The 19,965-nt window shown below is 37.6% G+C and overlaps 6 protein-coding genes across 6 annotated transcripts; 5 read left to right on the top strand and 1 right to left on the bottom strand.

Moving 5' to 3' along the window:
• Nucleotides 1-622: 622 nt before the first annotated feature.
• On the top strand, nt 623-1,801 carry BDF20DRAFT_840187 (helix-loop-helix DNA-binding domain-containing protein; the record flags this gene model as incomplete). The annotated part of the gene is made up of 2 exons (XM_053079358.1): nt 623-1,341; nt 1,414-1,801. 2 exons carry the CDS (start codon nt 623-625, stop codon nt 1,799-1,801), a joined length of 1,107 nt encoding a protein of 368 aa, XP_052931232.1.
• Nucleotides 1,751-5,320, top strand: BDF20DRAFT_900469 (Nup93/Nic96-domain-containing protein). Its single transcript, XM_053082738.1, has 7 exons — nt 1,751-1,917; nt 2,024-2,272; nt 2,343-2,463; nt 2,542-2,604; nt 2,717-4,582; nt 4,654-4,857; nt 4,920-5,320. Exons 2-7 carry the CDS (start codon nt 2,088-2,090, stop codon nt 5,043-5,045), a joined length of 2,565 nt encoding a protein of 854 aa, XP_052931231.1. The 5' UTR covers nt 1,751-1,917; nt 2,024-2,087; the 3' UTR covers nt 5,046-5,320.
• A 944-nt stretch (nt 5,321-6,264) lies between these two features.
• On the top strand, nt 6,265-8,179 carry BDF20DRAFT_928072 (uncharacterized protein; the record flags this gene model as incomplete). The annotated part of the gene is made up of 6 exons (XM_053084719.1): nt 6,265-6,379; nt 6,447-6,795; nt 6,876-6,961; nt 7,102-7,109; nt 7,180-7,612; nt 7,702-8,179. The coding sequence occupies 6 exons, from the start codon at nt 6,265-6,267 to the stop codon at nt 8,016-8,018; spliced, it is 1,308 nt and encodes a 435-aa protein (XP_052931230.1). The 3' UTR covers nt 8,019-8,179.
• A 4,016-nt stretch (nt 8,180-12,195) lies between these two features.
• BDF20DRAFT_829456 (pyruvate decarboxylase PdcB) lies at nt 12,196-14,031 on the top strand (the record flags this gene model as incomplete). Its single annotated transcript, XM_053078320.1, has 2 exons — nt 12,196-12,288; nt 12,445-14,031. The coding sequence occupies 2 exons, from the start codon at nt 12,196-12,198 to the stop codon at nt 14,029-14,031; spliced, it is 1,680 nt and encodes a 559-aa protein (XP_052931229.1).
• Nucleotides 14,032-15,801: 1,770 nt separating this feature from the next.
• Nucleotides 15,802-16,467, bottom strand: BDF20DRAFT_829436 (transcription initiation factor IIA, gamma subunit, helical domain-containing protein; the record flags this gene model as incomplete). The annotated part of the gene is made up of 3 exons (XM_053078318.1): nt 15,802-15,945; nt 16,164-16,311; nt 16,427-16,467. The coding sequence occupies 3 exons, from the start codon at nt 16,465-16,467 to the stop codon at nt 15,802-15,804; spliced, it is 333 nt and encodes a 110-aa protein (XP_052931228.1).
• A 487-nt stretch (nt 16,468-16,954) lies between these two features.
• Nucleotides 16,955-19,799, top strand: BDF20DRAFT_900412 (uncharacterized protein; the record flags this gene model as incomplete). Its single annotated transcript, XM_053082737.1, has 3 exons — nt 16,955-17,333; nt 17,412-17,499; nt 17,609-19,799. Exons 1-3 carry the CDS (start codon nt 17,222-17,224, stop codon nt 19,794-19,796), a joined length of 2,388 nt encoding a protein of 795 aa, XP_052931227.1. The 5' UTR covers nt 16,955-17,221.
• Between the last annotated feature and the right edge of the window lie 166 nt (nt 19,800-19,965).

The following is a 19,965-nucleotide window of genomic DNA, read 5'->3' as shown; positions in this document are numbered from 1 at the left end:
CAATAGAATAATCTACAAAAAAAAACAAAACAAACCGTCCTTTGGTGTTGGAACGACTGTATAAAGCTTGCAATTTATCTATTTAGAAATGACCCCGTGGCATCTTGTTATGGATCAGCAGATTCCTTATTGTTTTATTTCGAACAATAACTCGATTTGTGTACTACCAGGGCAAAAAAAAAAAACTAAGACAGTTTTTAATTACTGAGAGGGTAGAGTTATTCATTACTGACCCTCCAAAAGGTATAAAAAAATTATTTAATAGATCTCATGGTGCATTAAAAGCTCAGCTTTTGGTAACTTGAAGTAATTACATTGCACTTATACAATCGGACAAAGTCCAGGCAACTGCATAGTATAGTAACTATCCCCAAACAATGTTGAATAAATGTGTTTATACTATATCGCAAAGTAATAGTAGAAAACTGAATAAAAAGAAACAACTGCCTGAAACGAACAATACGAATATTATAGTATGTGTGTCCTACCATCGGTGCAACATCCTGGATGACTCTGCTTTCTGGTTACATTTTGAACAACCAAAAGTTGAGGGAAGAAAAAATAAAATGGCCCGCGCGTATTCTTCTTTGGGTTTCTTCACTTTTATTATTTTCTTTTCTCAATGATGAGTGATAATATCAATAATCAAGCTGATTTCACCTCAGTCTCTGATAACCGATCAGTATTTGATGCCTTGCGACGGCAACAGCGGCAAGCGCATCCATCTGAGTCAACATTAGAAAATAACTCAGCAGACGTAATGCCAGAACTGTCGGCTCCTTCCAAGCAATACTCTTATCAGCAACACTACCGTGCATCTAGCATGTATGATTATGGCAGTGGTGGTATCCAACCCCCTCACTATCAATTTCAGTTGTACAATCAGGCGGTTGCTGCTAGTGCTCCAATTCAAATGAAAAGATCTTCCACCAATCCTACCACAACAGCAATAGAAGATGCTACGGCGTCCAGAAAATGCACAGGCGGTTTGGTTCATGCTGCCTATTCTCCTCCTTCTACTACTTCCACTTCTACAGGCTACTACTACCATCCATTTGTGGTAGGTAGTGCGCCTACATCTTCTTCTCAAATGACTCATCATCCAACATACTACGCACCATCTCCGATAAATAATAGTAGATCGACGGATGATTTGATATCAGTAGCTACGTCGTCTACTACAAGAAGCCCCATAACAAATCAATTTCCTCAGCATATAAATACTAATTCGTCTGCTGCTACTATGACTCAACTGCAGGATCAACAAGTTGTTGAATACATTGTGAATGATGATTCGAATGAAAGCGGCGCACTTATAGAAGATTATTCCACCCAAGCAAAGTAAAGTGCTTTTCAAAGGGTCAGATATAGTCCAAAACATGCACTAATCCATTACCATATATCTGCTCATAGTATGCAAGCAATCATGGAGAAAAGACGTAGGCGTAGAGAATCACATAACGCAGTGGAAAGACGAAGGCGTGATAATATTAACGAAAGAATTCAAGAACTCGGCACACTATTACCAGAGTACAACACTGCAATAATGACTATGAGTAATATAGAAGCAGGAGGAGACATTGAGAACACTGTAGGAGCTATTTCTGCGTCTGTGCAAAAAATGAATAAAGGTACTATACTACGTAAAAGTGTCGAACAAATAAAAAAGCTGCAAAGTGACATATTGCAGTATCAGCAAAGAATTAGAGAGCTGGAGATGGTTCTACAACAACAGCAACAACAGCAACAACAAAGACAGCAGCAGCATCGATATAATATTTACACTGAACACTCCCATTAATTATAGTGATAAACCTTTAAACGTATACATCATATACCACTTTCATTTTCTTTCTGCACATGCTTAAATGAATACAATTTTCTTTATGACCGATCTCCGAAAAGGACCAAATTCGGGTAGCTGTCGCAAAAAGAACGCGATTTTTTTCGGGATGCAGTGTATAGCTATTGAGCTCTCTAGTAATAGTTCATTATTTACTTTTTTTCTGCTTCTTACCTTAAGTCTTAGTCTTAGAACAAAGCAACAACAAGAAAAATTAAAAGTTGACGTAGATCTCTCTCTTAAAATGACTATCAGTCGGTTCGAAAAACTTTTACACAATTCAAGAGAACTTCCAACTTCTTCCAGCCAAAATGGAATACCTCAGATCAATCGTAATTTGAATCAGATTGCCGAGGAATCGTACATAATGGCAAATAAGATCAACGAAGAAGACATCAATGAAAGTAGTGGCTTGGACAGAAATAGAGGGTAAAGTAATGCAATGGATGGAAAAGACTGTAACTTGTAACTAACTGACATTTCTGACACCTTAACAAAGACATTATTTTTTGGCACAGAGTGGCATGAATGCCCAAGAAACGAGTCGTAAGCTAAGGACGATGGATACGAAATTCCATTTTGAGCCAGTGAAGAAGGCTGTGAAGCATACAGATGTCGAGGTAATATCGGCAGTAATTCGTTTAGGACATGATGTTTCGTAAAGCTATACTTAATACAAATATACAAACATACTTTAGGCTTACCTGAACGAAGTTCAAGAAAAGTTGATGAAAGATACAATTGACGAATCAAGAAAATATGTAAGTGGATAGGCTTACGATCTGAAATCTGTTTCTTTTTTTACTAGTTTCTATTTTGTTAGTTACTATAAATTTGTTGACACTCTTTCTCTTTCTCTTTCTACTGCGATAGACGAGAGAAATGTTTTTAGATAGTATGGATGAACAGTTACATAAGAATTGGCAAAGGTCTAAAGCACAACTATTACAAAATTGGGATCTTGAACAAGATAACAAGTTGTTTGGGCGCGGTATTGGTATTACAGGAAGAAGTAGCAACCGAGAAGCACAGATTCTTCCCTATGCGAATGTGATCAGCGATTTGAACAAAAAGCGACTGACGTACGATAGAATGCCTTTAACGCAAAAATTCCAACAACTGATGATGAAGTTCACCGACGAATATGCTACAAGCTCACAGAGGAAATCACTCGGTCGAGTTTGGGATATTACGACTCATTTCACCATGAAGAATTACATCGACGAAAACCCAGTTAAGAAACGACGACAATTATTGAATTCCTCGAGGCAGTGGTTAGAGAATCAATATAGAGCCATAGTCGAAGATACACTATTTAAGCAAGCTACAGTAGCCAAAGTGGGAGGAGCACCTTCTGTTTTACATAGAATGCACAAATTTATGGAAGTCCAATTTAAAAGCGCAAAAAGCTATACTATGAGACCGCTAACGCACACCGAAGAATATACATGGATTTACCCCAACCTAGAAATTGACCGAAATACATCCACACCTATTTGGCTATTCTTGTATGTTTTATTGAGAAGTGGGCTATCGCAGTTAGCGCTTCAGTATGTAAAGAATCATGTGGAATCATTTCATCGAACTAATCAATTTCCAGCATTGTTTGAAGAATACATTGCCAATGATCAGTTATCGGCAGAGAGCAAGTTTAATGTGTTTGCGGAATATAGACTTATGAAATATGGAAATACACCCGCAGACCCCTTCAAAATTCTTTTATACAAGATCATGGGAAAATGTGAGCTGAATATCAAGAGTGAAAATGATGTGATCGATACTATCGAGGATTATATATGGTTACAGTTCAATTTAATAGATGAGGTAGAATATACGTTAGTAGAACTACAGGAAACCATCTCTGTACAGCATGGCGAAAAGGATTTTGATAAGAATGGTTTGAATCCTTGGTATTATTTCCATATTCTGTTATTGACCTTACAGTTTGAAAAGGCAGTGGACTTTATGTACTCAAAAGAACCCTTCAGATTAGAAGCCGTTCACTTTGGTATCACCTTTGCCTATTATGGACTATTAAATTTCCCCTCTAAACCGAGAGACTCCAGATTTGATTTACTTGTTATAGAAGACAGCCATAAGTACTGCTTGAACTTAGGCCGTTTAATTGAATTATATGTTCGACATTATTTGATGAAGACTCACATGAATGACGATACAGTTATCCAATATATATACCTGCTAACATTATATCCTCGTCACCAAGACATGAATTTACTGGCCCAAGAACAATTCTGCGATTTCTATTCCGTAAAACAGCAACAAGGACATAATTTAGTGGACATGCTACAATATAAATCACTTTTGGGATTAGAGAAGGACGAGGAGTTCAAACAGCATATATTAAATCCTATTGCAAGTCGATTACAAGACAATGGCCGATATAAAGAGGCAATTTCAATATATGATTCCTTTGTTTATAACAGCAACAAAGATTATACAACAGATATACTTCGTATACTGAACCGTCAATTGGATTACACACTTAACCAATGCTTCTTTGACTTTGGAAATGATGCAACAGACAATAAACGAAAACAAGTTAGTCAAGAAATTGTCGATTATTGCATTTCATTTACAAAGAAGAAAGCAACGACTTTCAATGTTATGGATCACCATCTGCAATATAGCGATGATGTCTCAAGAATTCATTACATTTTGTTACATTTCCTTCAAGCGTGCGTAAAATTTGAAAGTGGCCAATACCAGGAAGCATTAGAGGTAAGCTTAGTCGTTGGTATTGGAGAATGATTTATTGCCAGCCATATTTATCCCTCTCTGTTACTTTATAGTCCATCCAAATCACACACGTTCTTCCTTTGAACAATGACTACCAAATGATCTGTAGAGCAGTAGAAGATTACAACGAGTCTAAAGATGATATCATTCGCAATCATATACCTGATATTGTGATTATGACGCTGGATATAGTGTATGAGTTATGGAAGAAGAATAACACCATGATTGTATCACCGAGTCATGAGTCTTACAAAACGGTAAAGTAACTAACCATTTCAAATTATTCTACAGGTACTAACGAATGAAAATTTACGTTTAGTCCTTAACAAAAATGTATGAAGACTACATTAACTCTATCATGGTATTTGTTGGTATGATCAGTTCGAAAATACCTGCCTCAGTACTTCAAAAAATGAATAGAAAGGTGTCGGAAATACATCATTGATGGAAAAAATCCGTTATCGATCGGATGAACAATTATCCTTTGTTACTTCATTTTGTTGACACAAGTTTTTTTACCTTCAATAAACAGAGCTGCCAGCACAAGTAAATCCTTGTCTTTTGTCACCATTAACGTTTTTGAAACGATGCATATTCAAATGCACCTAAAATGTAAAGCCCTTTCTTTTTCAATTTGGTTTCCCTGTGTATTCATCGTAAAAGCTTCTGGAACACCGGAAATGTCCGGCTTTTGCTTCCGTTTTGTTTGTTGAAAATCTCGATTTGAAAATGGTTTTAATTTTTTAATTTTTTTTTTTTTAGAGTCTCGCTTTTCATTTTCTTTCTCAAATAATACTCAACAGTTAGTTGTTGACAATAGAGTAAAATTATGCTATTCGATTCTTATAAAAGCAGTAAAAATAGTACTAAAAGGCAAGAGTTACAGTATACCAGTACAGCGTTTATAGCGAAGCAAGACATGTTGAAACGATTTTTCAAAGCTGTCTCCATCATTGATAACAATAGTAGTATCAGTAAATCTAAGCAGCCTGCTACTTCTAAACCTATTACAACTACAATCACTCTAACCAGAAATGACCATCTCAACAAATTAGTATCGTTCTACATCTAAATATGCCAACAAAATGACTTAGCATCCACTGAACAATATACATCATTACATCACCGAAAAGTCTATTATTTCACTTATCGTGACCTTTGCATAAATCATGTCCAACTCTAGACAGATACACAGATACCAATTCAATTCTTTTCATAACATTTTGTTTTAACTATTCATTATCATTCACCCACCTACTGTTGCCAAAGAAATAAAAGGGGAGTTTGCAACTGCTACTGACGAAAAATATGCAGCAGCCAATGCTTGTTACTACCCTCTAGTTAATCATACAAAACTTTTGACAGTTTCAGCGTTAGCTTTTTAACATGACTTTTCAATATTGACTTTACATGCTCAAGCAATCTATGTGTTGATAAGAGGAGAGAACAACACATACTTCTATATCTTTAATGTGTGCTTTCTTTGTTGGAAAAACAGCACATACATTGTTGTACAAGTAGTCAAATACTTATATAGAAGGTGCGTGTGTACCATTCTAAACTTTAATCAGCAAAACTCACTTTGTATGTACTATATGAGTTGCTGTTTCTTTTGATACTCCTTCTTTGTTTTTCTCCCTTTTTTTTGCACTTTTATTTTATACATGAGTAAGATTTCGACATATAACTGTATTCTACTTGTATCCTCCACACTACTTTTATTCAGCATACCATCCTACGTTGTTGAAGCCTTGATACCAACGCCGCGATATAACGGAGGTTGGTAGATCAAAAACTATCTTAATTTTGCAAAACCATATTTTTAATGATATTACGGAGGTTGTAGGATGCGCGCTCCTCAACCAGCATATTTACTGTTATGGTGGCACTGTTAATCGACAACCTTCTACGGACCATTACGTTTTTGATCTTTCTAATGATTTTACTATTGACAGTAAAACAATTGATTCTTGGGCATCAGCAGCTGATTCAACTAACTCATATCAGCTTGAGCCCAACAGCTTATTCTGCATGACTGCTTTAAACGACAATACAGGGTATTTGATCCACGGTGGTCTAGGATATGCATCTTCTACACAGTTTCTGAAAAATACAACAGCTATCTATAATACAACAATTTTATCGTGGCAGCCACTACAGCAGCAGATAATGAATCAATCACAAATAATATCCAGGTACATGGACACCTTGAGATAACTTAGAATGTGATTTGCTAAATAATTCTTGATTTCTATGAAATTTAACTTTCACCCAGTCGTGAAGGATCATGTACGTTAGATAGAATAAACCGATTATGGATCTGGGGAGGTATAAGGTCAGTGAGATATACAAAACACCTATGTGGCAAAATTCTCGCCAAGATAAATTTAATTCCCCACTAACGCGATACATCTCCATTTGCTGATCAATTTTCTATAGTGATAATACAACAGCGCCTAATATAACACAAACGCTATACCATAATGAATTCCAGTTGTTAGATCTTAATGTAAAAAAGAAGCTCTCCTATATTTGCAAATGTGAATAATAGCTCACGCACATTGTTATGGATTTTATAGACGCTCACTTGGTCTACTCTTGCAAAGAACACGAATGCGACAACAGCCATCAAACCTCGGTTAGCTCACACTGCCACACTTAACGAAAAGACGGACCAATCCATCTATTACATCGGTGGATTACAAAACGACGGGGAACATTTATTACCATCTCCTATGAATGAAATTCTAGAGTACCAGATACAAAATGATAGGTGGATCACGCATCGCTCACCTTTAAATACAACTGTTCCTTCTTCGCGAAGACTACATACAGCAACATGGGTCCCTAACTCGGAGGATTTGATATTTGTTTTTGGAGGCTCAGTAATAGACGGCTCATCTACCGTAGCGGATTATAGTTATTTACTGAATATAACCTCATTCGAATGGACACCTGTCAATCTGACAAATACAGCTGCAACGGGTGCAGGCTCAAGATTCGGGCATTCTGGTAAGCATATGAGTTTGTCTATATTTTGATTCAATCTAAGCTCGTCCAGATTTTTGACTTACAATGGTGATCCTTTGATATTTCTGTAGCTGTGCTGCATAAAAACAATTCCTTGTTCATCCTTTTCGGTGCAGATCAGCTTAGTAACTTGAGAAACGACTTTTTTGTGATTGACATGTCCCACTGGCAAACAGTAACTGACTTCAAAGTGAATGGTGAATACGCTCTCATCCCAGTTAACAATAATACCAGTAGTGCACCTTCTTCTACTATCGTCAATAATGGAGCTTCTTCTTCTCGTACGAAAATCACTTCTCTCGCTGCTACTTCAACCAGTACGATAAACATGTGTTTCGGTCTAAGTTTCTTCTCAGCTATATTGATATCATTTTTGTTCAAGTACTAGAATTCAGCTTTGTACAATAATGATCGACCCCTTTTGCCCAATCGCTTTAATCGATTTTTACTCTTATTCTATCCATTTTTTTTACTACATAATTATATTCTTTAATGCCCCTTCCCATATGAAAGAAAAGTTAAAAGCAGCAAATAATATTCTTTAAGAAATAAACGCAACAAGAGTGACATAACCAGGCTTCAATGGCCTACATAAGCTGTTATACTTTCCAATACCAGTATTAACTCTGCAATTGCTTTAATTCGCAGAAACTTCGCTGTAAGTGTGCATACCGTTGTACTACTTGAAAGCATTTGATTTTTTACTTGTTATGATTACAAACGATAGCATCTTTCAACCCGTCTCTGCTCAGAAGAGGCAACATCTTCCAGCTCCAAAGAAGTGCCCGTTTCTTTCAGGTCTCTCCACAGAAAGTACTTACTTTGTAGGAAATGATTTTTAGAGCTCTCATTTAAGAGTGTATGGCCTTTTGTTCCCCATTTATAGGATATGACCTTTTCTTCTGTACTATAGCTTAGGTGTAGTAAACAACCTTATCCTCTGAAGTATAATTAAGTTGCTCCGCTTATAGTATCGAGCGCCCAATCAAATGAATTCTTCTTAAAAGTGGTACAGTATTGTCAATGCTATACTGGTCTCAAACGGAAAGCATAGTGCGCACTCGATATCAGCGAAAATGCAAGCCTAAGGAAGAGACAATCCAATGTGGAATATTCACTTTTGAAAGTTTAACCCAGGTGGGCGTTGGTGTTGTGTCTAGTTAAGGGCAACCGTCTAAAAACTTTGCCTGTACCTTGTACTTGAAAAAAATGGTTTACATAAAGAGTTATTCCAGCGACACGTGTACTATTCTGATAATAGTTTACTATTTGTAGGCTAATGCCTCTGATTGTTCTTTTTGTGAAAAAGTTTAGTGGTGCTTATTAAAGAGTTGACTGCAACAAGCGCTGTCTGCGTAAAGGAATAACTATACTCATTCTATTGAACGCTTAAAGAACACTTTGCGCTTTTTAAAAAGTTCAAACTATCATTTGGGATGGAAAGAAGAAAGAAGACTCAAATCGGTATCCGACTGTATTTCAACCACCCAATCTTCTACCTATTCCAATGCACTTTTTGTTGAACTTGTATAATTCAATTTTTCATCCATGTCCCTGAAGCTCTCAACAGCCCATTTAATTGATTAACCTTCCGTTTCACTTGATTTCATCCTCAACTATTCAATTGCATAACGATATAGGATCTTGAACAAAATTAATACAACAAATAAAAATAATATGATGAAAATTTCCACATCATCCACTGTTAAGTATACAAAGAAGTTGATTGCGCTTTCCTTTTTCTCCCTCAAATTGCGCTTATACGGTTGTATCGAATAATAACAGTCTGTCAACGATTTTAGCGTTACTGCTGCGATAATCTCAGACAGAAAAAAAGATTGTCGTACAAATCCAGGGTATACAAGCACCAAGATTGGCTTTCGAAAGATAAGTCTTCCATATAAGCTGATAGCTCGAAATGGTTTACAGTGCGCTTCGCATTGTTTCACTGACCCTACCAATAGAGTGATTATACTTATTTTCGCTGAAATCGTCAACGTAATAGTCGTTTTTATCATTGAATGGTGCAGAGACAGAGTGAAATCTCATGCACGGAAAAGAGTGCTTCAAACAAGCGTAACTTTCTCTTTAAATACTCATAAATCGGCCAAAAAATTTTTTTTTTGTTTCTTGCTTATCTTTCCCCAGATCAATTCCTTTGATAAGTAGTTCGCACATTAGGCACAGATGGACAAAAAGCACTGAAGTGTTGTTTTGGGCAAGCAAAAAAAAAAAAAAAATTTCTTAAACATAATTCAAGGCTTTTTGCACGGCACGAACTATTTTTCCGAGCTCTAAAATATTGTTAATCACTATTTTTGAATATGTTATGTTTCACTTTTTAAAGGACCGTAGCGTACATACTGTACAAGCAACTTCAATAGCGTGAAAAATTTTACCTCGAAAGAACGTAGGTCGACCTTTTGTAAATGTATATGCTTGTAGCAACAAAAAAAAATCAAAAAATCTTGAAGCTGTTTAGAAGGGTGGGGGTTCAAAGCTGGCAACAAGCCGTTCGTTGCCAACTGCGTGTTGATACAGTCGTTGTTTGTCTTTTGAATGCACCGTGGTAGTGGTACGTTACGTGAGCGACACCTTAGGTTTTCTTTGACACGTCTATCTGTTACACAAAACTGAAGTTGAAAATGGTTTCGAAAACGAAAGGGTCTCTCTTTACTTTGTCATTACTGTCATCTGGAAAGGTAGGTAGGTAGAAGAGGCTAAGAGGGATGTACAATGATACGCGAGGCAAAAAAAAAGAAATACTACTGTCTTTTAAACAAGGAAATGCCTTGTATTTATACTTTTTCTCCACTTATTCGCGTTGAGATATAGTATGGATGAATGAGAAGGCACAAACAGGCGCACGTGTGTGGCCCAGTTTGAGTAAAGCCTGTATTTTCTTTTTTTGGGTCTCGTATAGGTCAGCCTTGAAAATCGATGCTGCGGGAAAGCAAACTTATTCTGAAAGGAAAATCAGAATTTGCAAAAAATGAGAAATGTTGAAAGCCAGATAGAACAATAATACAACTAGTAAAAGACTGAGAGAAAACACGCATCTCTATTAAACAAGCCCATGAATTTCGCTTTTCCCATGTATGCAAACCAATGGAAACCTGAGATCATAACCAAAAGGCAAATAAGAACTTTGACATAAGCTTCCATTGGTTTCAAATATGATAGCAGATAAAGCAAGATTACTGCAAAGACCGTTTCAAAGGCGGCGTATCATCGTATACTTCCATGATGAAATGATAAAATCAAAGCGTTGCACAATGTTTCCAATTGTGGTAACGCGTAGTAAAAGAACGTTTTTTTGTTTTCGTTATCTTTCTTATCTAATTTAGAGTTCGCTTTATCAATGGGTGTGACAAAAACTTAGACAGCGCACAGGCTGCATTTTGTGTTCACTTTATTGACAGGATAATGTTTACTAACGGATCAGATCTAGGAAAGATTGTCTTTAAAAGGCTTAGTTTTCCCTTGGTTTACGTTCCGATGCGAAGTCTTTACTAAATGTAGGAAAACCGTTAGTCTACGAAATGCTAACGTGTGGATGTACCAAGAAAAGTAATCAAGTGGGAACAGGAAGAGGTTATGTTTTATTTTTGGGCAGATCAGATCGTCCAGTCATTTTTGACTTTAATAAGCGAAATGATTTAGCGTAGATATACAATTCAATAACAGTCCAATCAACATGTATAATGCAGAGCTTGATCGTGCAAAAAGACGGTATATTATTGCTGCCGTATAGGTCGAGCCTCTTTGTATTTCAGATGTTAAAAATGGGGTAAAAAACCCCGTTAGAGAGATAACAATCCAATAAACAGATAACGAGTATTTTTTTTCTTCTAATCTCTAACACAAAATTTATGAAATAGGGCATAATATATTTTCCCAGGTGTCAAAAATTTGGCTGAACAAGCGGTAGATAAAAATAAGTCGGAGACGTTACGAACTGAACATCAAACCGACGGAATCTAAAACAGATAAAATCAGATGGCTGAATTTTTAACGTATCGCTTCGAAACAGCATCAACCAAAATACGCAAATAAGAACATCAGAGAAAACTTTTTTCATTCGGTCCCCTCGAGTCCTGGAAAAAGAATTGCGTCCTGAGTGCAATTGACACAAAGGCACATCACTTAGATGATACAATAAACGGCATGTTAAGCCATATGAATTTACTATGTGTTACTATAGGCCGTTTATCATTGACTTTACAAAGTTTTATCTTCTCATTCTAATACGAGCCCTTCACAAAAAGGGATTCTAGAGTTTTGACACTAAGTTTAATAGATAAAAAGATTACTTTAATGTTTTTGAAAAAGCGCAAGTAGTCGGAAGAGTTTGTGGTTGGCCTTTCCTCTTTCTCACTTTTTTTTTACACGGTTAAAGTCAAAATGAAAAATAAAAAATTTGAGACATCAATGTCGCCGGTTAGATTATGAAATGATAAATGGGTAAAGAAGCAAAAAAAGCTATATAAAGTAGTGATTTTATCCACCTTAAGCAGTTTTTTTCTTTTTTTTTTTTACCTCAAGTTTATCAACACTTATTAAAAATGCCTTCTATTGAAATTGGTCAACATCTCGTCAACCGTCTTAAGGAACTCGGTATCGATGTCGTCTTCGGTGTTCCTGGTGATTTCAACATGGTATGTTCCTATCCTTTTCATTTAGCAAGAAAAGAAAAATGGAAAAAAGCGCTTTCTCTAGTAGCTCTTTTGATATGACGGGCTTTTATATATATATGAAAAAAAAACTTTTTTTTGCTAACGACTTTTGAAAAATTTTTCATTTCGATGTTATAGCCTTTGTTGGATATCATTGAAGATACTCCCGGTATGACTTGGGGTAACAACGCCAACGAATTGAACGCTTCTTATGCCGCTGATGGTTATGCTCGTATTCGTGGTGCTGGTGCTCTCGTTACCACTTTCGGTGTTGGTGAACTCTCTGCTGTTAACGGTATTGCTGGTGCTTACTCTGAAATGCTCCCCGTTATCCACATTGTTGGTACTCCTTCCACTGCTTCTCAAGCTGCCAAGCGTATGCTTCATCACTCCCTCGGTGATGGTAACTTTGAATACTTCCACGAAATGTCTCAAAAGATCTCTGTTGCCACTACTCACTTGAAGCCCGAAAACGCTCTCTCTGAAATTGACCGTGTCCTCACCAAGTCTTACCTCTCCAAGCGTACTGGTTACATTGGTATCCCCATTGATCTTATCCACATGAAGGTCGAAGTTCCTCAAATCGCTCCTCTTGAACTTTCCCTCCCCAAGAACCCTGCCAACACTCAACAAATTGCTCTCAAGATCGTCTCTGAAGCTATTGCCAAGGCTAAGCACCCCGTCATCATTGTTGATGGTTGTGTCCTCCGTCAACACATGGAAAAGGAAGTTGATGAATTCGTTCGTCGCTCCGGTTTCCCCGTCTACGTTGGTCCCATGGGTAAGGGTGCCGTTGATGAAACCCTCCCCAACTTCCGTGGTTGTTACACTGGTTCCATCTCTCTTGACGGTATCAAGAAGGAAATTGCCCAAGCTGATTTGTTCATTGAAATTGGTGCTATCAAGTCTGATTTCAACACTGGTATGTTCACCTTGGAAAACGACCCCGCCAAGACCATCACTCTCCACTCTTTCACCACCATCGTCTTCTGTGCTGAATACCAAAAGGTCTCCATGGTTGAATTCCTTCCTCTCTTGACCCAAACCCTCCCCAAGGAACCCAGAAAGTTCGACCTCGGTCCTCGTGTCAAGCCTCTCCCCATCCAAGAAGGTAAGGAAATCACCCAAAACTACCTCTGGAACAAGGTTGTTGAATACATGGATGAAAACGCTATCATCTGTGGTGAAACTGGTACCTCCGAATTCGCTACCATCAACATGGACGGTCCTAAGGGTTCCACCTACATCACCCAATTCCTCTGGGGTTCCATTGGTTTCTCCGTTGGTGCTGCTCTCGGTGCTGCCATTGCTGACCGTAGCCGTCGTCTCTACCTCTTCGTTGGTGATGGTTCTTTCCAATTGACCGCTCAAGAAATCTCCGTCATGATGCACCACAACCTCAAGCCCGTTGTCTTCCTCTTGAACAACGACGGTTACTGTATTGAAAAGCTCATCCACGGTCCCCACCGTGCTTACAACAACTTCCAAATGTGGAAGTACAACCAAACCTTGACCTTCATGGGTGCTCACCTCCAACGTAACAAGGAACGTGGTTGTTCCGAAATCGGTTTCGAAGGCCAAGTCGCCACTCGTGATGAATTCGAAAAGGTCATGACTGAAGTCCAAGGTCAACCCGACAAGATGCACTTCATCGAATTGATCATGCCCGAATTCGATGCTCCTCGTGAACTCGAACTCCTCGTCTCCATGTCCGAAAACCGTTAAACTATTTTATTAGCATAATATCATTTTTTCCATTTTCTACATTTTTATATAATTTATAAAAAAGCATATCCTATCTCATCGTTTATATAGATCATTTTGTTAATCTTCATAATGGATTTAAATTAGAATAAAAAAGTCTAATTTGTTTACAAGGTATACATCGTTGTCCTTTTTTTTTTTTTTCTTTTTATGATGACAGTTTGTACTCTTGCTTTGCGCAGCACTTCTCAACACCTGTCATTTATTAGACGATATATCGCCGTACGCGCGTTCGGTTAGCGTGGATTAAAAGTTTTTGCTTAGTTTCTTAAGGCTTAGCATTCTGCAATCATTGCTTTGACTTTAATCTGAAGCTTGACAATACTGTTCCCTACCCTCTCAGTTCATGTCGTCGAGTTCTTTTTTTTAAAAACAAGAAATGACGATTGAACCTTTCAATTGCAGACCTTGATAAGGAACGGTCAGTCTCTTTTTATTTCGCGGAGGGGTTGTTCAGATGTAATTGAGCGGACAACCTTACCCTTGGCGTTTTGCCTTAAACGCCAAAAGGTTTTTGAAAAAAAAAAGAGCTTAGACAACACCATATGAATAGCATAACCGCTTTATGAAAGTGGACGCCTTTTGATTTTTCCTGAAAACTCTCAGCTGCCTCACTGGAGTTCAATGTTCAACTTATGGCAACAGAATCAGAGACCTGCTCACAATGGCATTTAAAGGCTGAGTTTTGCTATATCCTTGCGGTTCCGTGCCATATTATAGCATAAACTCACGCCGTTTAGGTTGTACCTTTGCTAAATAAGAGACGTGAACCTGAAAATATCTTTTACAAGTTCTGTCATACGAGCGATATTGTCAAAGATGTGTAGAACAGAGAATATGCCGATTAAAATATTCCACATCAGTTAACCTATACGTGAGAACGGATCGCATAAAGTCAGAAGATGGATCTTTTAACCATGCTATTCTTTGATTGGAAAGAATAGCCATCACAAGTTGCGTACTGTACAGCCACACATTTTGCGGTTATAATTGTCGCTCCGACTTGTTTCATGGGCGGAAACCACAGGTATAAAGCGCGCAACGCCCGCTTCTTTGAAAAGCTTCACATTTATCATTTTTGATATTCATATTGTACTCGTTACGATATATGAATGGCATGTCTATAACAAAGAATTGAAACAGGTATAGTAATATTCTCAAGTGAACTATAGGATGGATGGATGGATGGATGGATGTATGGACGGATGGATGCATGCAGCGATGTGCCTCTTTCGTGCAGATGAATTGAAATGATGATATTATAATTTTTAACCTTATCTACATTGCCTGAATCTCCTTTGATTAAAAAAATATAACTGACTCAATTCTTATTGCACAAAGAATGAACGCATTCATCCGCTCCTATTCGAAATATATTTTAGCACGGCTTATTAACTCTTAACTTGATGTTTTTATAGTGATTTTCAAAATGCGTCGTTTCTCTTTGTCCTTTACACAGTTCATTTTAGTTAGTATAACTTGATAGCATTATAATAAAAAATTACGTTCTGCTTTTTACACTTTTTTGTTTATTTTTTTTTTTTTTGATTTGGGTTTTTTCTTGGTTTTTTTTTGTGAGAGATTATATAAAGTTATTTACAGATAGAATAATATATGATTATAAATATGGTCAAGCTACATATTTAGGTCGTTTCTTTTTGCGCAGTTCCTCTTTTATCTTGACTGAGGCGCAATAAGTAATGTCGTTCTTCTCTATCGACTAACTACTGATTATTGTTCACCAGGTCTTTTGGCGTTACAAGCAACAATTTTGACTTTGTCTGCTGAAATTGTATCTTGATCGAATTTAAAATTAGGATTTTCAATTATGAACGTCCAGACTTCATCACAGAAACGATATGTATGCAAGTGTCCCTAAAGAGGTGTAAGGATAATCACAACGTGAAGAATATTGAAACAGGCAAGAGCAAACCAGCAACCAAAGAAACGAAGTAGAATAGAAAAATAAAAACAAGTTAAGATCAAAACACATCATCTCTACTCATCTGTTCTAACTGCACTGCTTTTCTGATTCACACAAAACCCAAAAATCCTATCCTATTTCAAAATCGCAATTATTTCTTTATGCACACCTTAATGTTGGCTTTATTCCTAACAAGCTGTGAAAGTGCTTCTGAAATACTTCTATCAAAAGTCATCAAAACACGCATAGCTAATTGAGGATTGATGTGTCCACTTTGAATCAACTCGTCTAAAGAATCGGTTAAAGCCATGCCGATACTACATTTATGCGAATGTTGCCCGTAATAAGAATCGTTTCAATAAATAGTTATTCAAATGTGTTCAACACATTACGATCAAAGCCCAAAATCAATTTAGACATTTCTAAACATACCTTGAACGACGGTATAATTCATAGAAAGGAGCACTGGACATGATGATACAGTAGGTAAAAGAAGTCGTTGGAAATGCCTTTGTCCGCTTTTTATACTTGGCACAGTTCAAACATTGTCCAATAAAAATGGACCATTTTACGACAGATAGAAAAGGAGTGACGTAGTACTATGGAGCAGCTATGTCTTTTTGTCAATGAAAAAGCTTGGTCAAGCTAAACAAAGGTAATAGAAGTCAGCATGTCTGTTATTTTTGTTTCATTGCTGCAACTCATTCCTCTTGAGATGATAGAGATTCTAGTTGTTTCCTTTCGATTATTTGTTGCAAAGCACTGACTCATATTGCTTTGAAAGCAAAAAGGAACTGACTCTCAATTTATGGCCAATTAACAAACGAGGAGGTTTAAACAAAAGAAGAGTGGAAAGGAAAAGGGGAAAAAAAGGGAAAAAAGTTAATCATAGAAAGCTTTCAAAGTTTCTCTATTTTTTGCCCAGCAATTTTCGCATATAACCGTTTTATTTCATTTTAGAAAAAGGGAAAAAAAAAAAAAAAAAGAAAAAGGCTCGTTAAGTTATCTTTTGTACAAAAGATTATTTCTCTTTCTTTTTCATTTTTTTCTTTCTTTTTAAGCTTTTCACTTCTTTTTTCTCATCACTTTTTTTCTTTTTAATCTTTTTATTTCTACTCATCTTGTAACCGTCAGCCATTTCAGGTTGCTCATTCAAGTGCAATACTTTATTTCATTAAAACATACAACCACAGCCATTTAAAAAAGTGCTAGAACCCAGTTTTAAGAATGTCAACTTCACAATCATCATCAGCACGAACCAGAACGGTTCGTTTGACAGTTATTGCAGCTGACGGTCTTATGAAGAAAGACTTCTTCTTTAAATATCCCGACCCTTTTGGTAATAAGAGAAAACATGATGCGTAGCATGGAGGGTACGGTACTAATGTTTTGACTCTCATACTCTTTTGTTTTATAGCCGTAGTCACTGTCGATGGAGAACAAACACATACAACAACAGTGATGAAGAAAACTTTGAATCCATACTGGAACGAAACGTTTGATTTGTAAAATAAAATTTTCTTTATCAAAAAGGAATGCTCACATTTTTGTTACCATATTTGTAAGTTAACCGTTTTTGTTACAATTTTTTACACAAATTATTTTGACAAATAGGAAAGTAACGAATCAAAGTGTTATTGCGGTACAAGTATTTGACCAGAAAAAGTTCAAAAAGAAAGATCAAGGGTTTTTGGGCGTCATCAACGTCCAAGTATCTAGTGTCTTTGACCTTGATGTGGGAGGAGATGAAATGCTAACTTTGGATCTGAAAAAATCAAACGCGAACGAAAATGTGCATGGAAAACTTATACTGAATCTCTCTACAAACGTCAACGTACCTATTCGCAATGGTACCGATACCCTCGCTCCGGGCACAGCAGGTGCCTTGACATCGAGTGCTCACCATTCCAGGACGCCCTCTACATCCTCCCATCACAATAACGACACTACGAATACATCATCGAGCCATATGAATACGACTGCGAATAATGCAGAGCAACAAGCAACATCTTCTTCCTCCACAGCGACGCCTTCTTCCGCGCAACAACCACAATCCAACGCAAATGATGACTTACCTCCAGGTTGGGAAAGACGAGTAGATCATTTGGGCAGACCTTATTATGTAGATCATAATACACGTACAACAACATGGAAGCGGCCTTCATCGCGAACCGCGCAAGATCAACAGAACCAAACGGAATTAGAACGTCAAAGGCATAATGCGCGTGGATTACCCGACGCTTCACAATCATCCGTAGCGCAGCAAGCCAGTCCATCCCAACAACGCTTATCTCAGCAACCACAACCATCACAACAGCCTCACGTTAATCTCTCTAACTATACAACATCAGCAGGCTCGGGTCCTTTACCTCCAGGTTGGGAAATGCGTACCAGTGCTGAAGGTAGACCCTATTTTGTGGATCACAATACACGTACCACCACTTGGGTAGATCCTCGTCGACAACAATACATTAGTACGATCGGCCCTGGTTCTAACCTCCAGGTGCAAGTACAACCTGTGTCTCAGTTAGGCCCCTTACCCTCCGGCTGGGAAATGCGACTCACGAGCACCGGTCGTGTCTACTTTGTTGATCACAACACCAAAACCACCACCTGGGACGATCCTCGCCTTCCCAGTAGCTTAGATCAGAATGTGCCTCAATATAAACGGGATTTCCGTCGCAAACTGATCTATTTCCGTTCTCAACCAGCACTGCGTCCTGTGCCTGGACAATGCCACATCAAAGTGAGAAGAGATCATATATTTGAAGATGCCTATGCTGAAATTATGCGTCAAGCACCCGCTGATCTGAAGAAGCGTTTAATGATCAAATTTGATGGCGAGGATGGGTTAGACTATGGCGGTCTCTCCCGAGAATTCTTCTTCTTGCTTTCTCATGAAATGTTCAACCCTTTTTACTGTCTGTTTGAATACTCAGCTCATGACAACTACACATTGCAAATCAACCCTCATTCAGGTATCAATCCTGAGCATCTGAATTATTTCCGATTCATCGGTCGCGTCGTCGGTTTAGCTATTTTCCATCGTCGCTTCTTGGACGCTTTCTTTATTGTGTCGTTCTACAAAATGATTTTGAACAAGAAGATATGTGTATCGGATATGGAGAGCGTAGATGCTGATTTCTACAGAAGTTTGATGTGGATTTTGGACAATGATATCACAGACGTGTTGGATTTGACATTTTCGACGGATGACGATCGATTTGGTGAGGTGGTGACAGTCGATTTGATCCCGAACGGCCAGACCATCGAAGTAACAGAAGAGAATAAGAAAGAATATGTCAACTTGATGACAGAATGGCGTATTTCCAAACGTGTTGAGGAGCAATTCAAAGCCTTCAAAGAAGGTTTTAATCAGTTGATCCCACAAGACCTTATCAACGTGTTTGATGAACGTGAATTGGAATTGCTGATTGGTGGTATTGCTGAAATAGACATTGAGGATTGGAAGAAACATACAGATTACAGAGGTTATACCGAACAAGACGATGTGATTCAGTGGTTCTGGAAGTGCGTGAAAGAATGGGATAACGAGAAGAAATCAAGATTGTTACAGTTCACAACAGGTACATCACGTATTCCTGTCAATGGTTTTAAGGATTTACAAGGCAGTGATGGGCCCAGACGATTCACAATTGAGCGATCGGGTGAAGTGACAATGCTGCCTAAAGCACATACTTGCTTCAATCGTATTGATATGCCACCCTATACAGATTATGATACTTTGGTCCAAAAACTGAGTTTAGCAGTTGAAGAAACAGTCGGTTTTGGTCAAGAATAAGTTATATCTTTTTTTTTTTTTCTTTTTTTTTTTTTTTCTATTTTTGTGAAAGCTTTCTTCTTCCATTCGTATTCCATCTACATATGAGAGACTCATCATAATACCTCCCTATCTCCCGCTTAGAAATATGTTTTATCTCCTCATAAATATCCTTGATTCCTTCTTGTCA

Source organism: Mycotypha africana (genome assembly GCF_025528875.1).
Source record: "Mycotypha africana strain NRRL 2978 chromosome Unknown BDF20scaffold_15, whole genome shotgun sequence".
NCBI lineage: Eukaryota > Fungi > Mucoromycota > Mucoromycetes > Mucorales > Mycotyphaceae > Mycotypha > Mycotypha africana.
The sequence above is the reverse complement of the archived record's forward strand: the minus strand, read 5'-3'. Positions and strand labels throughout refer to the sequence as shown.

Excerpts from the sequence above, each read along its gene's own strand:
- BDF20DRAFT_900469 (XM_053082738.1), top strand. The coding sequence starts at position 2,088 with ATGACTATCAGTCGGTTCGAAAAACTTTTACACAATTCAAGAGAACTT. Across the intron at positions 2,605-2,716 it reads TTGACGAATCAAGAAAATAT|ACGAGAGAAATGTTTTTAGA; the intron begins GTAAGTGGATAG and ends CTACTGCGATAG. Across the intron at positions 4,583-4,653 it reads AATACCAGGAAGCATTAGAG|TCCATCCAAATCACACACGT; the intron begins GTAAGCTTAGTC and ends GTTACTTTATAG.